Source organism: Pygoscelis adeliae, unplaced genomic scaffold (assembly GCF_000699105.1).
Source record: "Pygoscelis adeliae isolate BGI_AS28 unplaced genomic scaffold, ASM69910v1 Scaffold60, whole genome shotgun sequence".
Classification (NCBI taxonomy): domain Eukaryota; kingdom Metazoa; phylum Chordata; class Aves; order Sphenisciformes; family Spheniscidae; genus Pygoscelis; species Pygoscelis adeliae.
In genome coordinates this window covers 1,207,751-1,228,991 of record NW_008823954.1, presented here as the reverse complement: position 1 = coordinate 1,228,991, position 21,241 = coordinate 1,207,751, and the positions used below count along the sequence as shown (strand labels likewise).

Genomic DNA, 21,241 nt, shown 5'->3' with positions numbered 1-21,241 from the left:
ATTCAAAACTAAGAATAACTGAAAAGTACAACTGATACTGCACTAACCAGAGGTAAGAAAGACTTAATTCACCTTGATTTAGTTTGTTACAGCTCTGACAGATCTATTTTTATTTTTTAATAGACTGCATTAAACTGATTTTGATATGAAGCTGTTGTTTTGAGTCCAAAAGGCATTAGTAGTGCAATTTCTAGTATGCACCTTCCTCCTGTCATATCTTGCAACAGTCAAACAAAACGGGTCAGCTTAATTTCAATTATAATCAATTTGCAAGGAACAGTTTATTCCTCTCTGTGCTTCTCAGAGCACCCCTCAAAACACTACAGAGTATGATGAGCAAGGATCAAAGCAATTCTTAACCAAATAAGCATTTTTCCTAAGCTTATAACAACTTTGTCAGGATGAAAATTTCCAGTGAACATGAACGACTATCACTTCATTTGAGAGTACAGTTTATTACTGTCTCACTTTCAAGAAATGAAACACGGGGTCAATAAAGAGTTGAAATTATTTTTATAATAAAGGTTAAATAGTAATATGCTGCAAGCTTCCCCCACCGCAGGATTTTGGGGCCAAACTGCTGTGGAGGATCAACTAAGTGTTGACCAACCTCACACACAGAGCACAGGTCAGATTCCTCACAACTCGTTTCTGGTATATTAGAGAGATGGGAACTTGCAGCTATGTCAAGTGGAAAACAAACCCTTAAGTAATACCTAAGAAAGATGTTAGTTAATGCAAATTTGATATCAAGTTGCCTGATTCCCACGTTACTCTTGCACTTAGTTTATTTGAAGTCCTTGAAAGGAGGTATTGCAAAGAGCAGCACAGGAGAACCACAAATTCTAGTTGTAATGTTAAACGTAACTTTTTTGATCCAAACATCTTTTAGGAAAAAGATTAATTCTAAACCCCAACAAAAATCTAATATCTAATAAGGTGACGAAGCAGCAGTGCTTAAACAGCGTTAACTAACAAGTACTACTGTGTGAGCAAAACGACTAACTTTATCCTAGATTCACCACCTCTTCCATAAAAGCTCAGAAGATCCAAGGATGGGCAGATGCATAAACTCCACATCTGTTCATTTTCAAATTTATTGTTGAATTAAGAGGCATACCTTTTTTGTGGAATGTAAAAGCACAGTTGTTGCATGTTTTAAAAAAAAAAATTGCACAAGATACCAGCAAGAAACTTCTCTAGTTTAAGTAGCCCAACAACAGTTCAGCAGTATTTTGTGCTTCAGATCCTCAATGCCTTAAAGCTTTCTACTAAAAAGCCTATACTGAGTAAACTACTAAATCAGAGTGCTCTGTTACTTTCTCAGAATGTTCTGCTAAGATTGGTATTATAACATCTAAATTAGAAAGAAAAGTTAGCCACTGTCTAAAAGCTAAAGCTTAAGGAAAAAAGCTTCCAAGTCAGGCTGAGGTTGCAGCATGAACATTGATAATAATTGGATTTCAGCAGCGAAATATTCAACTAGCAGCTGTTTCAATCTAATTGACTTTGGTAATTAGTTAGGTTTATAGCCACATGAATAGCCACTGCTCATACAAATGTAGCTTAGTGGTATTTTAACAGCTCTAATTTATAAAATGTAAAATTGAAACTTATATTGGAGTGAAGCTAGAAAGGTGAAAAAGCCAGTTAACCAAAGTGTCTAGGCCCCCCCCCCTTTTTTTCTTTGAATAGCCATAGGCAATCACAACTTCTACATTAGATCATGAAATAGCAGAAGCATTCTTACATCCGTGCTTTCATTACTAGTGTTTTCTTCTCTCTTCCGTTCTTCTTCCTCTTGCTCTAGTTCCTTAATGCTCTCCTCTAGAACATTAGGCCAGAAGTCCCCTTCGAAGTAAGGTAGCTCTTTTGCACTTGTTAGACGATCTTCTGTTGCCTGCTTAAATATATCCTGAAAGAGAGCAAAACACTTGGTTACCACTATTACAAGTCACATAACTAAAGGCAACCTTTTCAATAAATGATAAAAAAAGGCACCAGCAGATCAAACAAAGGAAAGCTTAATATTTCAGTTCATTTTATGAGGGCACATTATAAGTGCAGATTTAACACTGCATCAGTTACAGACAGTTCGGCAGATACATTTCAAATATTCCCACTCCGAAGAAATAAATCATTACCATGTGCTAGACTTCAATATGCATACTTACCAAGTGGGATAATATAATCTCTATATTGTCAACGCTAGCTGAAGTCCTGATAATTCCAAAGACTTTACATACTTCTAACTGCATCAGCAGCTTAACCCTGCAATTTTATTTAACACCGGAAGACTAAAGATTCCATGTATTTTCTTTGTATTAATGAAATGAGATTTGCTCTCTTTTACAGTATTCCTCAAGAATTGAGTCTGTTCTACGGAATCGTTTCAAATCTCTTGCTAGAATGATTTCAGAAGCTATGTGCTTTGAAGAGGATACATTTTAACTCTAAACTTTTAGTGCTCACTTCACTTAAAACTAATACAGTGAACTCCAAGAATCAGGCACAATGCATAAGGCAAGGAAGAAACCAAGACAAGACTGGTCAACACCCCCCCAAATACAAACATACACTTAACAAACCTTGTAATCATGGACAATGCGCTCCGACACAGATTTGTCCAGCATCTTTTTGTACCACTCTTGCAGTCGTTTGGGTTTGGGTATCTTTTGGTCAGGAGGATGGCAATGGAAGATGTAGTCATCTCCTTCACTAGGTGGGCATGCCCAGATATGTCCAGTAGTATACCTAGCATCATTAGACAAAAAAAGTACATGTGGGTTCTGACCCTAGAGCTTGCTCTCCTCTCTGCCACGAGATGGAGCCACCACAAAGTTGGCTGGTGTTATGAGATGGACAACTATAGCTCTCCAAGATTTCAATTCTAGTGTTCATTCCGGCTTCATTCATGTGACAGCATGACCATCTTTTTTTTTTTTTTTAAATTCAGAGCTATATGCAGAGTAGTTTATATAAAGTGTGCATGTTTTCCAGTCTAGATAAAAAGCAAAGCCTCATATAGACCTGCAATTGCCACCTCCCAATTAACTAATAAGAGAAAGATGGGGACTAGGTATTCCAGGAGTAAAAGCCAGAATTCTTTTTCCTTGAGACAGTGCAGTAATTCATTACCTAGCAACATTTTAAAAACAGATTTACTTAAATACACAATTCACTTTTCTACTGCAAATCCTCTTTTTTTTTTTTAAAAAAAACTTTGAGGATCCTTTTTAAAGGTTTCACAATTATATCTGGGAATAAACAGTCACTGTCAACCCCTATGCTATTGGGTGTATAATCTAAGTACTACGAAGACAGATGACATCCAAATAGTAGCAGCTGCAGAGAATATAATACCACAAAGATCACTTCATCCCCAGTTCTTCTCTATTAGTTTTTGAAAAGAACTCCAGTGGGAGGAATAATCAGATCTCAAGTTAGAGAAAAATAACCATCCTTGCTGTGTTGAGAAACAGCTCTGCAGAACCCTACCCGAACCCTGGGAACTGCAGCCAGTTGTCATTCCTTCTGCCTGAGAAGGGAGATATGATACTGCGTGACCAATATTGTTTTCCCAAAATGGGAACCTGATGTTACCCATTAGCACAGAAAACAGCATTAAGTAAAACTGAGGCCTGAGCTCTATGCAAGCAATTTTACAGACTCACAGGTTAGAAAATACACAATAAAAAAAAGCAGAAAGAAGTCTAATGTATGCCTTTGAAGTACTAAGGAATATATCATCTCACTGAGGTACTGAAGACAGTACCACCCACCTCCACTCTGACTCCCCTAATTTTTCTCATGCAACTACTCTCTAAACATAGTCCCTAACAATTTCTTCATGGATAACTCTCTGCCAAGCTACACCAGATATCTTTGACAATAGATTGATGTTTACTTCACTGCCTTTTCTACTTCAGTTAGTATATAGTAATTTAATTTCCACCTTTCTCATTTCTTCGGTAGTTCTGTGTTCTCTTTTGTGCTGTCCGAAGTATACTCTCCTCTTTCTCTTCTAACTTTTCAGTTTCTCACAATTTCAGCTACTCATTCTATAAGAGATTTCTTAGTGGCCTTACACAGCTGTTACAGAGTTAATCAGTACAGACAATATACTTAACCTTTCTCCTTATAAACATGGGTAGGAACTTACTTGCCAGCCCAAAGGAATGACCCGATTAAAGCAGTGGCATTACACAAGGACTCTGCTATCAACAAGCCCAGCAGAAAAAAGGCTCACTTTTTCTACTTAGACTTAAGGAAGTTTTACATAAGTTTGGAAACCTAAAAATATCTGAAGCATAAGCCTCTCCTGAAAAGCCTGCAATCCCTTTTTGTCTTATCTCTTTTTCAACTATACACAGCTGTTGCCAAGTTATTCTATCACCAGTTGATATTTAGGCACCATATTCTGCACAATAGGATGTAGTAATTTCATTTGCAATAAGAACTACCTAGCACAAATACTGCACAGAAGAAAACATTAGAAAAGACTTACCCTAGTTTCTTGACGTATTCCAGATATCCAATTAGTATTTCGTGATAGACAGCAGTCCTCAAGCATTTAGGGCGGAAGAAATGAACACTGTCAAGGTACGATATATACACTCGCCTAAAAAAAAAAAGCATGATGAGAAGCAGAGATTTCAAAGTAGTTCTACAAGTTTATTAACGTTATTTTATACATTTGAAGCATCCAATACAACAGCAATCTTCAAAGCCTCTGATCCTATTTACCTGTAGAAACTCAGCTTTCTTTTGATATCCTAGCCTCATCTCTCTAAAACTATCCAATCCGTTCCTTAAGAATACTGACAACTGATCCTTTAAGGCAACACTGTCTGCCAGCCAGCATCCCCACTAAGAAGCAACTGACATATTCCCTACAGAAGCTACTTTGTTTCTAGAAGCTAAGAGCACTGAGTCTTCACATATGCAACACTAAAGCTCTACAGAGAGCTTCAGAAGGTTCACCCAACTGAGACAGTACCAAAATAAAATAAACTTTCATGCAGCTCCTCACCTTTGATTGGGTGGAGGACAGTCTGAGCCATACTCCTGTACATGCATCCCAAAGAAGCACAAGTCTACACCATCAATCTCCTCAAAGGCAAAAAGCGCTTTTGTTCGATAAGGGAAAGACTCAGCCATCTCTCCGCTGTCTACAAACCTGCAGATTACAGAGGGTAAAGAGGAATACCAAATATATTGACATACTAGAGAATACGTGTCACTAGGTAAAGGTAACAATGATGAGGGCTACTGTAAGTGTAATTTTGGTGCAATTTTGAAGTTAAATGCTTACAGACTACTCAAAATACAAGGCATCCACTTTTTACTATGAAAAAGATGACACTCATCACAACTAATTAATATGCTGCTGTAACATCTGTTTATCAAGAACTGGTCAGTGGTGAGGTTTTGAATACAACAGTATTTTTTCAAAATAGTAGCACATAAGTAAATTCAAACAGCTTCCACCTCCCCCAAAAGAAAGCAAAATTAGAAATGTAAAGAACATACCTTGCTTTCATTCCTGGTTTTACTTCAACAGTTTTGTCAGATGCGTGTACCACCCTAACTGTAACCTCTCCTGCCTCAGGGTGATTCTGTCGTCTTAGGAAATCATTAACTCTGTTCTCCAAGAAGGTACCAAGTCTCGTAGCCGGTAACCCTGCAGGAGAAAAATACAGCTCTAAATATATACAAAACTGAACTGTTCAAATGTGATTTCTCTATTCAGATGTTAAGTGAAAAGTGACTTTTAATCCTTGCAGTATGTTATCATAAATTAAAGCTTTATCTTTAAACACTAATACTTCTAGATGGGGTGAGCTGCTTTTCACCTGTAGGCACATTTATGGTTTATACATTATTTAAACAAAGAAAGAATCTGTATTTCAACCCAATTTCTATCTGTCTTAAAAGTCAATCACAATTAAGGCTCCTCCTGAATAGAAACTATTAATTACTTAAACTGGATTACAAAACACTGCTCTCAGACATAGCTTCAAGAGCAGATGTTGCATTTGGGAGTATATTCTGTCTATAAAGCCACACTAGCCAAGTTAGTCTCTCCACTTACCAAAAGAATATATTTCAGTAATGGAAAGAATAAGTAAATACAACTGTACCTGCAAGTAACAGAGTTTAGAAGGTTCTGATTTTCAAACAATCTTCATGCAAAAGAAGTACAAGCATAACGTTAGCTGACACAAAACCTAAAGCTGAAAGGGGGTTTAAGACTTCTGGTGTAACAGGGCGTGTCTCATTGCTGCCTATTACTTTTGGTAGAGTTACATATCTGCCAATCAGCTTTTCATTTTTCCAATTTGACACCTTTCAGTAAAGCGTTCACTACATTAAGTATGCAATACATACAGGCTGCTAGAAATGAAAGCTGATAAAAACTGTAAAAGAATCCTTGTATTCTTCCTGTATTCTTGGTGAATCTAGGAAGTTTTGATTTTGGACACTTTGGAAGAAGACTCAGATATTGAAACCATTCATTGGCTTGCTTTCCACTTCATAAGAACAGTTGAAGACAACACTTTTTGTGACTGGACTTTAAGCCATCCCCCAAATTTCAAGACGATTTAGAGTCTTTGATATCCTCCTTCCTCTTTTTCCAAAAAAGGACCTTAAAAAGCAACCGCTTAACGCTACAGTTAATACTTGTTAGACTCTTGATGCTATTGGTTGGCTGGGGATTTTTTTTTTTTTAGCAGAAATTTAAATACTCACTATTTGTAAGAAGTACACCAACCTAAGAAGCTTCTGAAAGACTTATTTTGTCTATAGAACAGATGGACAATGACTGCACAAATTTCCTCCTACACTGCCTTCAAATCAGCTGCCTTGATCAAGAGGAAATGTCTATAGAGAGTTCTGTCACCAGCTGATGCAACCTTTATCTCCATCAAAGCTTTTAAGAGCAGCAGTAGTCACAGTGACTTGAACATGTTATCATAAATTTAAGTTAGACTGCAGTCACACAGCAACTATTTCCCAATGCTATTAATACTGCAGTTGACACAAAAGGATGCGTATCTTGCATCAGCAGTGCTCTAAAACAGTACGTTAACCCTCTACAACAGACTATTAACCAATGACAACACCTGTGAACGCAAACATTCTGAACACAGAATTGATGTTCAGAACTGACCAAAAGTATCCTCCTTTAACTCAAAAAATTGAAATAAATGCAAAATGAGCATAAAAGCCACCGCTTCCCCTTTCTTAACAAATTAAGATTTGTTGGTGCAAGTGTCAGAATCTTACTTTTAGCAGAGAATTTGTTCTCTTTCCTGGTTCGTCCCGTTTTCTTTAGGCAGCCATCACAGACAAAGCTGAAGCAAAAATAGGAGAAAGTGAAAAACCACTCCAAGTCAGACCGTAAAGTTCCTTAGCATTTTATCATTAGAAGCAAAATCTTTCACCAGATCTTATCTGGTCTGGAAAATACCTTAACTGAATTTGAAATAAAAGACAGCACAAAGAACAGTGCCAGCAGAAACGGCCCAACTGTTTCAGAGCTGCAGAGAAGTAACTAAGCACCAGGGGGTGCATCTCCTGTCAGTCACTCATGTCACCACCTGCAAGCCCAGGAAACAGGATCTCCACTGGCAGGTCTAACAATATTGGCTTAAGTTATTCTTGGAACAAATAGTCTCAAACTGCTGTCTCTGATGAAGATGAGACACTGCAATACATAAAGCAAAAGACTGATATTTTTTCTAAACGCCCAAGTACACTGTAGCATGAAATGATGGGCAGATTCTTCCTCAGTTACAGGATGTCTACCCTCTTCTGCAGCAATGTGGATGGGACAACAGAATGGTAAAGGTCATAGCGTTCTTGTCAAGAAAGGTAACACAAACTCTTACAGAGCTTTATCTACATATCATTTATCGGCTTTTTTAAAAAAGCTTTTAAAGCAATCAGAAAAAAACAGTATTTTAATCAAGAACTATGGAGTATCTAAAGATGACTAGATTGTTTTTCAGATTTACTTTGATCACTGACATCAAAAAAGTGAATTCACCTGTTAAATTCTTTAGTGGTTACATTTTTTTTGAAGATGACAAAGCAATATGATTTGTATAGAAAATAGACCAGTATGAAATTGTTACCAGAACTAAAAACATCTTTTCATGAAGGACAAGTATCTTATATATGTAAGAGATAAATATATTTATGTTTAACATAAAAGACTGAAACATAAGGCTGAAAGGCCCTCTTCCACATACAAATGTCAGAAACATTTAAGATGATGTGATGCCTAAATTTGATGTTACCCTATATATTCTGTAAAATTTTCAGGTGGGAATGCAACTTCTTCCATTAGACACTCTTTTAAATATAACCAATATAAGGAAGTTTATGCAGTAAATCTATCATATACTCTCTACTTAAGAAGGAGAAATTCCTCACCCAGAAGGCCAGATTATCTCATTATGAAGAACACAGATCTGGTGCATTTTTCTTCCACACTCTATACATTCAACAAATCTGTAAAAGGAAAAAAGGGGGAAGGGAAGCAAGGTGAGTAGTATCATTACTTGCTTGTATATTTTGTAACATTTTATTAGAGGAGGTCTAACATTTAGGCTTTTGAGCCTATTTAACAGAGGGCACATCTATGCTGAGAACAGCCTCCAGAATGAATTAAGAATCTGTCAGCTCAAGTCAGGTAGACTACGCAGGGACGCATTATTATTACCATTTGCTTGCCTTACTGCCATCCACTTCACTCATTTTTTAAAGTGAAGCCCTTCTAAAGATAAAATCTGTAAACTGCTTGTTGCTATAATGAAGAGAGAAAAATGGATTCACAGGTCTCAGAAGCAAAGAACCAGGAGAAACAGTTGGCTGTTAGTTGCCTCACTATGCTTGAAGCCTGGGGTACATTGCAAATATACTGCAGACAGGTGGGAAGGAAGAAAACAGAAGCAATGTCAAAGCCACTTTCAGAAGACTAGCAGAGATTTAAGGACAACCGAAGTAAGTGATATGGTCTACTTCACAGATGTTGGTGAATAATTCTCCAAAATATCTAAGGTTGTTTCATGTATCAGGACAATCTGACTCTTTTTGAACACGTCTATCTATAGGAGTCTGAGACTTTGAATGAATAGCTGTCATTTATGTAGGGCATATGGTATCATACTGTAAGTTAGGCTTGTATTCTAGCCTTAGGCTACATCTTCACTATAACAAAGGGAAAGATAAGTGATGAATCAAGTTACTATTCTCTCCTTCCCACAGCCCTGGTAAAACAGAACTGGCTGACCCTTATGCCCTTAGAAGGATGGTGTGGGAAGAATACATATCCTTTTTGCTCATTCATTTGAGAATGAAGGTAACGTTTGCAGAGTAGCAGCACTAGTGTATAACGCAGGAACACGTAAAGTGGCTTCAAAAAAACCATCAGCAATATAAAGAAAAGCAGCTGAGTCACCATCATCTTAACTTTACTGAATGTCTACAGTTTTGCTTCCAGAGCAGTGTAGAAGAACCGGCTGATTCAAATTTAACAACTTTCCCTTCTACTACAGCTGCCTGTAAAACATGACAATTAGAAAAGCCAACAGCACCAAAAGAGCTACTGCCAAATGACCCAAATCAGTTCTGAGACTTGAGCATTTGCCACAACAGGGCTTCAAAGCTTATCTGCATTCATCCTCCTGTTGAATCCACATTCAAGACAACAAAATGCACTAATTTCGGCCCATACATAGTGTTATGTATTTCTCAAGTACAGCTGTGGTGGTTTGGGTTCTCAGAACAGAATGCCAGATATGCTGCTTACTTAGCAGCCCCTGCTGGCTAACAGAGCTATGTGAAACTTGGAAAACACTGAAAAACAAAGCTGATGGTGAATGAATAACATGTATTTTACAAAATAGTTATAATGAAATGAGGATCATTCAAAGTGTGACAGCATTACTTACAGTTCAGGGTCCAGTGTATCATTTTTCCTTTTTGAAAACTGTTCTTTGTTTATCGTGCTATGGAGAAACAGGCAATAAAACTCAGTTTTAACACAAGACAACATACATTCATGCCATACCACACACCAAGACAAAACTTGCAAGCAGATTTTTTTAAACACTCACTGGCACTACAAGGAAAGGAGCTGTATTTCACAAAGTGATGGAAAACTAAAGTATATGCCACTCTTGACTCTGCCTGTTGAAAACATTCTTTTCTTTGGGACAATAGCTTGTAGAGAACCATGTTGCTCCCTTATTCAGTTTTACTACAAGATAAATGGTAAAACTTGCTGACATTCAAGTTTTGGACCAGTCTGATCAGTATTTCATAGTGAAAGTACTATTTGATATGCCTCTCAGATATTCTGAAGGCACACAATTCCAACTATCTTTGATTACTGAGAAAGGCAGGTTATCTTATTTCAGATTCCCCTAGCCCTCCTCCTAGATTAACTTCAAAGGATAAATTTCAGCTTCCAAACTCTGCACCCCAGCTCAGCCACTGCTCGACACTATCTTTACCTTCCCTACAGCATTTGCTAGGCTAGAAATTCCACCTTTTTGACAGTGAGGTCCCAAATATCTTTTACACCAATCTGGTTCAAAACAGTCAAGAACAATCATAGAAGAATACCCAGATCTCTGAGAATTTACTCTGAAGAGGGTGCTGTAAAATGTGAGATGATCAATATGTGCCTCTCTGAGAAGCAATGACAGAGACCTAATCCAACTTGCATGAGGTGCATTAACGTTCCCATCCTTTTATTTCAGTGTTTATTCTGAATAGTGCCACCTGCAGAATACTTCAAGCTCCTTATCGGATTAATGAGGAAGGTTCAATCTCCCAATTACCTCAAACTATTATTATAATATAGTGAGTAGAACTGTAAACAGAACCTAACATATATTACTAATCTTTTTTGCTTTTGTTCATTTTAACTATAGGTTGTGAGAAGATAAGGAAGGGAGCAGGATCTCTATGCCCCAGTAAAATGAGTTCCTAAGAGAAAGCCTGTAAGCAGGTGAGAGAACATTCAACAGTACTTGCGCCTCAAGCCTCCATTTTCACCACACACCAACGAAGCATTTAAATCAGCTATGAAAAAGAATACCAGGAGCTGGAAGTACATTCTTACCATTGCTTGTGTTCAAAGAGCTTTTGATTGTTTTCATTATTGAAAAAAAAAATCTGTATCCAGCATCTGTGTTTTCAAATCTAATGTAAAAATCAAAAGCACTCTATGCTGCCTTCTACCCCGACTCAAAGGTTTGTGGCCAAACCATTCCAACTTATCTGTATGAGAAATCATACTCTCTCAGCAGCTAAACAAAAATTTATATATAAACATGAATATATTTGATGTTTATTTATACACAGGTTTACATGTATATAGATACTTGCTTCTCTCATAAGTACTTCATATCCCACATCTCATATTAACAAAACTGGACAATATTGATTAAACTTCGGGTCTTTGCTTCTAGTAGAGTAGTAATCCATACTATCCATAGGGACATGGCCCATTGTACAGACCAGCATACGAACATTATTTCTTTCTTCTTCCTTCCCGAAAGGCAGATGTACTCTTACATCTTCCCAGCCCCAATGGATTCTTTCAGTACTGTTCTGGATACATCCATCAGCGCAACCAGGATTTGGTAACGTGCTGCTAAAGACAACTTCTGCTTCCAGTGAAAGTTAACTCAGTTTGTCCAGTTACCAACTTTGACAACTCTCCCCTTGGCTTCAGACTTTCCTAAGTTCCTCACTTGCTTCTACCTGCAGTGTTCCTGCCCTGCCCCCAAAGAGCTTTCTTCAACAGCTCAAAGAGTAACTGCTCGGCACTCATCTGTCCCCTCAAGGGTTTCCTTAGTCTCCCAAAATTCTATTTCAAGATTTTTTGAGGAGGTGTGAGGAGGTTACAGCAGAATGAAAGACTGTCCCAACAGTTTTCCACCAGCATGGAAAAGGCAACTAAATCCATGCATGGCCTTCTACTGTGATTGCCTCAACAACTGCACAGTATTTCTCGTAAGCAGATGGCACGCCAACAGTAAAATATTCGTATGGCAAAAGGAGGTTGCCTGCTTCTGATTTGCATGAAAAACAATCTGAAGTTGAATACAAGTTTAATAGCATAGCCAGTCTATAAACAGAATGGTACGCTTGATTATTTCAAACTATGTCTGTCACCTACCTGCCTGTACGCATGGTTATTTTTCTGCAGTGAAATACTTTCACATTTTTTCAGAAAAAAGCAATTCTCTTCTTTCCCCTCTATTGGTATAGTTGCAATTTTAAGCACTAAGTGCTTATTTCTCACTACAGTTCAGTCAGTCCAGATCTTAAAAGCAAAAAAACCTATAGCACGAGTCCAGGCTTTTACAAAGAATATCTGGTCCACCCTCTACTAGCCTACAGACAGCAAGGTTTCCCTTTGAGAAAGCACTATAGACCATGATACAGCTTATGCACCCATGATACAGCTTATGCACGCATGGCCCAAACAAACACAAGTAACTCACGTTTGAGGTTGTGATGGGTCATCTCCCAGAGAAACGCTCTCCCCTTGGATTTCGTTGAAGCACTTCTCACAGAAATGATACCTGTCAGCAAGAAGGCCATATTTGGGTGAACTGCTCCGTCCACATAACACAGCCCAAGCCAAGCAACGGAGCCACCAATCACAGCAGGCCAAGGAAGGGACAGGAGCAGAGAGCAGGTCATCAACGCCGACAAGGATATTCAATGATGCAGATTTATGGGCCCCACATTGTGTTTGGTTGGTTTGTTTTTGGGTTTTGGTTTTTTTTTTTTTTGCGCAATCAAAGCCAAATGCAGACAATGACAAGCATGAAGGAGAAATAAAAAAATAACACACACACGAACAAAGAAATGGGGGTTTGCAGGACAAAAACAAAAACATAGAAGCAGGACAAGACAACACAAAGCAGAAAGCCAAGGCAAAGCACAGATTAGCATTACATCTCTCAAATGGGTTCACAAGCAGCAAATGATTAAAGCAAATTAAACAAGAGTATTCCATTTTAGCATACCCATACCCTCTTCATTTTAATAATCCATGCCACGTACAGCAAAGAATTAAAATGAGAAAGGGGAAAGAGCAGAAGGAAGGAAGAACTGCTACTCTGACTTGTACATCAGCACAGCAGTTCTGTTGGCAGGAGGATCTGCAGGAGATCAATGGAAGAGGGATAGTCTTCCATCTTAAATGTATAAATGCTGAAAGACCACAAGTTTCTCTCCCAGGTGAAAGGGAAAGCTAAACATCAGAAGCTTAAAGAACAATAAAATCTGTCCTCAAAATCTTACAGATGTTATAGAACTGTCAAACTGTATGTTAACTAAATACCTGACATTAATTACACACATAACGCTCTACATTGACGTGATTCTGCCATAGCCCAGTTTGAGTGTAGAACAGTCCAGGTATCAATACAGCAAGCATTACAGAGAAACATTTCATTTAATGTTTGAATAAAATAGTGATTAACTGACGATTCTACCCCAGCCCTCAAAAATATTCTAAAACTGTGGCCTCTCCATTACTAAGGCATGATAATTGAGTGCACAAGACATCTAAAAACAAAAAGAAATAAAAGAAAATTTAAACAAGTTTATAATAAAGCCACACAAACCAACACTATAGCAGCTGTTAAGCTAAAAAACCAGGTCTCTTAACCTTCTCTCCCAATTTTCGTCTGAGATAATGCAGAGAACAGTACTTCTGGAATTGTACATTTCAGTCTATAGATATATATACATGTGTGTGTATATAACGTAGTTTACAAGTCACATGTATGCAGTTGTTATACTGCAAACATTCCCTTCTAATGTCTGAAAACATGTAAAGCATGTCAGAGTTTTGAGTAATAGTCTTTTGGTCCATCTAGAGCTTGCCCACAGATAAACGTAAGCAGAAGATACTGACTTATGATACAAAAAGCTCTAAATTATGTAAGTCTAAAACTACAATAGTTATTATGAGATACTATAAGCTTATTTTCTACTTCTTCACTCTTAAAAAAACCTCCATTCACTGCTATAGACCTTTATGAAGCCTAAGGTATAATACCTGTAGCTCTTCGGTTGCTTTCACCTGACCAGGTGCTTAAGAAAACTACAATTCCTGCAAAATCTTCTTGGCTTTCAGATAGAAGCCTTAGTGTTTTTATTGTTTTGGGGTTTTTTGTTTGTTTAAAGTGTTGGAAAGAATGGAGAACAGGAGCTAAATTGATGGAGGTGACATCGTTTGGCAGTAACCAGACGTCTGCTCTAACAGGTGCATTCTGGTGACAGGCATGGGGATATGGGAGTGTTATAGCATGTATTTCCCTTGCTTCTTCCTGCCTCGCTTCCCCAATTGGCAAAGAGACACCTAGCAAGAAACCTTCTTTCACAAGTCAAATGGGTTTAAATCCTTTAATAAACCCCAATTCAAAAAAATATCCAAAGAGCACTGTAGAAGTGACAGCACTTTACACAGCTGCTGACAGCTACTGCAAGACAACTCCCTTAAGGAAACTTGGGGAGAAAAAGCAAGCATCAATCTACTGAAGATCTGAATACACAAATCTTCCAATGAAGATTTGCACCACAAAACTAAGTTTGCTCTTCAGTGTTAACATCATGAGAAAAACAAAGACTTGCCAAATACAGTATGCATTACAAGCATTAATATACTTGCTGCATAGTTTACACAGTGTTCTGCATGAAAAATACTGCTACATGGTAGGAAGCAAAAGACAACAGACTTGTATATATGATTTGTAGATAACTGAAGATTTAATTAACTGTAGGATAAAAATTTAAACATCACGCTTCTGCAAACAAAAGAGGAAGAGCAAAGACTGCAGTGAACTTCTGCAGAAAGAAATCATTAGCACACAAGGTAAACTATTCAAGGGCACTTCCAGCAAATTTTTATCTTAAAACACAAAGGTGTACACATATAAAGAAAGTATATATGTAAATACATGCACGCCTTTTAACAGATTTGATCGCAGCATGCACAAAACCACACCAAGTGAGTTTTCCTTACCTGTTCTGGTAACTGTAGTAAGTGGCATCTCGAGGGATTGTGCATAGCTGTTTGCCATAGCAACACAAAGTCTGTGGCGAGAACTCCAACTACAAAGAGGAATGGGTCATCTTAGTACTCATACGTGTTTTCACTTGCTCTCCACAGGAAGCAAGTGTGACCCAGACAATGATCATTTCCACCTTATTCTGTGCACAGACCTCACAGTACAGCAAGTGTATGAAGTGCTAGAGTCACAAAAAGTGTTCAGTGGTCTGTTATTCTCAAGCTAGCTCTTCTCCAAAGATGGAAAGCATACCAAAGCAAGACAATGGAAATAAAGAGTCTCAATATATAGTGAAACAGAGAGCACTTCTGCAGTAACAGAAACACATCTGTTAAATTTGCAATAGCAAACGGGTTTGCCCTAATCAAAATAAGCCTTCAGTTACTGACTGTTTTCCCCCAAGAGCTTATATACAAATAGATGATTTAAGCACTAGATAGAATTAGAAGATCCATAAAAACCTCAAAATCAGATTACTCAGGATTGCTAAATCCTGGTAAACTTTCAAAAATTTTGACACACCGTAACTGCTAACAACTGCAACTGCTGTATTTCCCCCCCCCCCTTCAATACCAGGAAGCAAGCAGCAGACTAAAAATATTTGTTTTCTTACCTTTCTTCCACAGCAATAACCAAGGCTCTGCATAACTGGGTCGATTTCTTGCTCAAACACCTCTGCCAGTTTGGAACAGTACTTATATACCCGGGATGTTTTGCGGTTATACAGCCAGGCGTTATTGAACATGAGCCAGATGTCATCTACATATTGCCACGGTTCCTGATACTGTCCTGTGTCTAGCTTCCGCTTGATAGTAGAAAGGTCCATGGGGTTCTTCACTATGTCAAAATAATCCTGCAAGAATACGCAGCGTATCAAAACACTACTACACAACTATGTTGTGACATGACAGCATGTGCATTCTGAGCATATAAATTCTTCTGCAGTACATCAAGAAAAACAGGTTCCTCCCTGACTTGATTGTCAAACTGCTTGTGACGTGTAATGAAATCTCTAAGCAATACCGTATCACTCCCCAGTGCTTCCTTTTCATTATTCCTTTATTTCTCAGGCTCTGTTGCTCTTCGACTCCTGATGAAATAAAGCCACTAATTTTAGTCAGCAAAACAAGTATTACAAAAAGTAGGTAGTGGCAATGTTTTTGCAGCCACTGTGATCTGAGGATATACACAAAAGCATTAACAGAAAGCAACTGTTTTTAGTAGACCAGACAACCTAATAAACAAAAAGAAATAACTTTATTAGATGATAAAAGATACCACGTCTCCTCTAAAGAATGCCTTTTTCCAACACCCCCCCCATCAGTTATAGGATCACTTCTCCTACAAAAGTCCTCAGAATATGACAGCCAATTGAGAGCTTGTTAAAGAATATTAGCAACATTTATGCCTGCTTATAATACAACAGACCTTGAATTTTTGCAGTATCTATCCTAAAAAAAACCAAAAAACCCCACACCAAAATCAAACAAAACACCTTTCAGGCAAAAAATGTTGCCCAAAGCACCTAAGAAGGACTTCTAAGCTTACTATTTATACACAAATATGTATACATATATGGTCAATCCAGAGAGCTTAACACACAGATCCTTGAAGGACAGTAATGTCTTCTGAAGACAATTCTAAAACAAGCAGAAAATTCGACCTAAACAAAAACTACAAGTTTAATAGTCTCCTCCTTGCTTATAACAGATTAATAATCACTGATGGATTTATTTATTTTTTAAAGTGGTCTTGATCTGCTTAGTTTCCCACATATTCAGCCAAGTTTTATATACGATGAGAAACACCTATGGAATTCAGCAATACAAGCATCACAACATGAACCAACATCCATAAAAAGCCCACATAGCACCAGGGATCTTTTGGTAATCACTTCAATGCACAGTATACCAGCTTATTTATCAAAAGGAACACAGAACTGAACAAACTTCTGAAAAAACAAACTTTCCTAAGTCAGACATTGTATGTTCCGCTGCCTAAGCTAAACCTCTTCAAATGCATCACTATAAGTGTTAACAAGACAGACTTAAGCTGTTCTCAAACAGGTATGTCATAATATAGTAGTTTTGAATTAAAGCCAGAAAAGTATCTTGCTAAGACACTCACAGGAATTCCTAGTAGTTGGGGATCCACAGGCTGTCGAAATGGAAGAGACTCTGGATCCTGACGGTAAAGTGCCTCCAGTGTTGGCATAAGGGCCTGCCGCAACTCTTCTGGCTTGAAAACTTTTGAAAAACAATCAACATTAGAAAGATAGCAGAAACAGCTGTAAGGAAGAAACCTGCTGGAAAATGTGAGGCCTGTGGAAAAAGACTAAAGACAATGGGTTTAAGTTACTTAGCATGGCTTGTTTATTCTCTGCAACACTGAGTTCTGAGGAGGATATTAAAATGATCACCTGGACACAAGGAGATGGCCAAAATATTAAAGAGAATCTTGTTTTTATCATAGGAGGACACCGCTAAAATTAACAGAGCTGGTTTGCATTGCAAATACGGCTCCTCTCTGAGGTCCCAAGAAAAAAAACTTGTCTAGAAAATCTGTAACTGAGGAGTATTTCAAATCTCTATTGTAGTGACATTTTTAATAAGGCTTGACAATTTTACTAAGGCATAACGTCTAATACTAAAACCTTAAAGAACTTGCCCAAAGCCAATTACAAGCACATGTGTTATTAGACATTTTTATCCAAAAGCCACAAAGAACAATCCATATAACCCTACTGAGCACCAATGAAGAAAGCTCAGGTTTTTTCCCCCCAGAGATTTCTCTAGGGAGATGCAGTGAATTTCAGTCAAAACAGCGTTCCTGCTTACTTTTTTTCTTAGACTGTCCAGCTGCTGGAGAAGACTGAGTAGCTGGAGTAGTAGGCCTTTCTTCCCCCTCTGGTATTTCAGTCTTCACTTCGGATTTCTTCTCCTCTTGTTCCATTGGATCTTGTTTACATTCCTCCACGACTGGTTCTACTTTAACCTGGAAAGTAGTTTGGAGCCTGTCACTTAGCCTCCTGTGAAGTCACCCATCCACATTTCTGTCCTTTAAACCTATCTGCCATCCTGCCCACCACTCTTCCCTAGGATTAAGGGTATTACTTTGTAGTCAAAACTTGCCTAAAACTTGAGCAGATGTGCTAGAACGCATCTTTAAACATTGCGGTAGTAGCAATGATGAGCTGCTAACTAGTTCTGAGCTGCAAGTAGTCACACAGGTACTCATCCAGCTCTTCAGGCAGGTCTGGCAGTCTCTCCTACACTGGGGCTGCCAGGGTAACACTGCTGGCGGCCACCGTCCTAGCTGTCCTCACAGTGACAAGTTGTCAGTGCCTAGTAAAGCAGCCCATCATTTACACATCCACTGTTCTAACATTTAACAGCTGCCAATAACATCTGAAGGACTGACCTGAGTGCCCTCTTACATTGGCATTTACCAAAAAGCCTCACAGCTGCAACCACATTATCATGGTCCTTCCTGTGGCCACTGTCTTCTACCACCATTTCACCACAAAACAGAGACCCTTCTTTAGAAAGAAGTAGAGGAAGACAACAATCAAAATAGCAGCAGCAGGTAGCACCTACAGCTCTCATTGAACTCTGGAAGGAATGGCTTGCATGGAAACAGAAAGCATCTAGCAGCACTAGATAAAGAAATTCTATGCAACAACTGGCCAACAATCTCACCTCAGATTTCTCCTCCATTTGCAGCTCTGTTTGTTCTGGTTCCCCTTCATCTGTTTTAATATCCATTTTCACTTCCTGCAAGGGTGGCTGCTGCTGCTCTGGAACAGTCTGCTGAGAGTTCACCTCTGTGCTGCTGGTGGATGGGGGGTTGGATACCTGCCCATCAATGCTTACAGCTGGCTGTGAAAGCTGAGGGAACAAAAGACACATTACAAACAAGCTTCTAATGAACTTATTTTTCTTTCTCTAAACTACCTTTTACCTATACTATGTTTCCACCAAGTTTAAATGCACTCTAGTCCTTCTACTTGCTTCACCTGATGAACACACTGCTACACAACTACAATTACAGAAAAACATGCAACAGAAACATGCACTGGAAGGCCAAGTATATAGACAATTACATACTGTTTCCCTATTGTACACCACCACTATACATACATAGACATAATTAAAGACCTCATCCATGTTCCACAGTGAATTTCAAAACATGCACTAGATCTCTGAAAAATGCTCCCTCGCTGGAAACACCAGATGATCTATAGACTTGATGCAAAAAGGTTACTTCCCAAATGCAATAAAACCTATTTTGACATTAAACATGCCAGGAGCTACCTCCATTATCACAGACTCGCACAAAAATAAAGACCAACTGAAAATTAAACATTACACAAACTTTTGCAGGGAGAGCACAATTAAAGTATTTCCTTACAGGTGTTGTGGGGTGCTGAGGCTGCAGCGGTGCTGTTGGTGTGGGAACAGATGCTGTCGTGCTCTGCTGTGACAAGGGTTGTTGCTGTTGCTCTGCAGAAGGGGTAACTGGAACTGGAGGCTGGACTTGTGGAGGCAGCTGTGCCTGTGGAGGCGTTGGAGTCTGTCTCTGAGGGGGGTGCATAGTTTGCGACTGTGGTCCAGGTGGCATTGCCTGAGGAGTAGGTGCAGGGGCAGTGGTGGCAGCTGCTGCTGTTGCCTGCTGTTGCTGTGATCCCAAGCCTGGGGGCGTGTGGTGAGGTGTTGGGGTTCGACTAGGTACTGGAGAAGGAGAATTTCGGTGCATGGGAGGCTGCGGAAGAGGTGGACAGTGAATATGGCTCCCTTGAGAACCTGGAGCCATTGCAGGAGAATTCACAGGACAGGAAGCGCTGGTCATTTGTGCCTGTGGGAAAACAAGTACACGTTTGCAATGACTTGAAATAGAAAAGGGGAGGAATTACTGTCAAATGGCTGCTTTCCCACAGTTACTGGTATACTTTTAAAAATGTGACAAATTATCTGTTGTGTTTTTTTAAACTCTATTTCAAAAGGAGAAACAGTCTATTCAATTTATTTTGCTCCACATGAACATAAAGCCATTTTAAAGTTTATTCAGCTCTAAAAGAGATGTTTCAATAGAATAACTTACACTTGTTGATATGTGTAAAGAATGGCACACCTACACTCCCAGTTTGCAAAACATTTCTTTCTTTTCTAAAACTGCAGATTTGTATATCCTCAATATGGGACAATGCACCACAGTGAAAAACTGCAAATACACTTAGTGTGCCCATGCCCCCACCCCCAAGACTGGAATTTACCATCAGAAATAAGTACAGCTGTAACTGTACCATTATGAGATTACAAAAAAAAATGGTACTGGTCAAGGAAAAGAGCTGTCACTCCACAATAATCTTGCCTGCAAACTAGGAAGAAGCATCAACGAGAAGCAAACTGACGTTCCCTACTTCTTCCTGGCCTGAAAGGTTCTTGCTGAAAAGGGAGAGGGAAAGGACAGAAAGGAAACTGCTAGACCGTATGTTCAGATCTTTTGTAGTGATAACCCTCCTGTCCCCCAAAGCCAGGAACACATATTGGTCCTGGATAGACATGCCTTTTTATGACTTATTCTTCCACGATCTCTTAATTTCTCAGGCTCTGCTGCCTCGTTATTAAGCAAGAAATTCTTAACTACTGCACTGCTGAGTAACAATTTCTTCTTTGCTCCATAAAACCAAACTTAAAAAAATTCCTGTCACACTTAAACTTAAGCCTAAGAACAAGCCAACAACGTTTCACTCTTGACATTCCCAGTGCTACATCAGGAAAATGCAATCTCAGTAAATGAATTCAGTTGACTACAGTTCCAAAAGCATCTTGAGAAAACAAGTTCTCCTCCATTACTACTTACTGAACAATGAAAACAGTATATGACAGAGCCCACTGACACCACTTTCAGAAATCAGAAACTTACTTGAGAAACTGGTGTCTGATTGCCAGGCTGAGTCATAGGCATGCTCGCTGTGTTCATTCCTGGGGAAGAAGCAGGGAACTGGGTCTGTTGTAGAAACTGATTCTGACCAGAAGGCTGGCCAACTCCTGGCTGCTGCATACGTGAAGGAAATCCCATCTGTTGGAGAGGAAAGGAACTCGTTTCACACAACGTGCGTACACCTC

General features: G+C 38.8%; 1 protein-coding gene across 1 annotated transcript in view; it reads right to left on the bottom strand.

The window, feature by feature from the left end:
- The window catches only part of EP300 (E1A binding protein p300), a 65,694-nt gene that overhangs the window by 6,369 nt on the left and 38,084 nt on the right, over nt 1-21,241 (bottom strand). Inside the window, exons 14-29 of the mRNA XM_009321872.1 lie at nt 21,039-21,194; nt 19,524-19,967; nt 18,812-19,000; nt 17,951-18,107; nt 17,241-17,359; nt 15,727-15,966; nt 15,068-15,156; nt 12,531-12,611; nt 9,963-10,019; nt 8,443-8,520; nt 7,291-7,358; nt 5,533-5,683; nt 5,033-5,179; nt 4,508-4,621; nt 2,589-2,754; nt 1,751-1,915 (exon numbers count right to left, since the gene is read on the bottom strand). Coding sequence (XP_009320147.1) covers nt 1,751-1,915; nt 2,589-2,754; nt 4,508-4,621; nt 5,033-5,179; nt 5,533-5,683; nt 7,291-7,358; nt 8,443-8,520; nt 9,963-10,019; nt 12,531-12,611; nt 15,068-15,156; nt 15,727-15,966; nt 17,241-17,359; nt 17,951-18,107; nt 18,812-19,000; nt 19,524-19,967; nt 21,039-21,194 — 2,421 coding nt within the window. The remainder of the gene's footprint in view (nt 1-1,750; nt 1,916-2,588; nt 2,755-4,507; nt 4,622-5,032; nt 5,180-5,532; nt 5,684-7,290; nt 7,359-8,442; nt 8,521-9,962; nt 10,020-12,530; nt 12,612-15,067; nt 15,157-15,726; nt 15,967-17,240; nt 17,360-17,950; nt 18,108-18,811; nt 19,001-19,523; nt 19,968-21,038; nt 21,195-21,241) is intronic.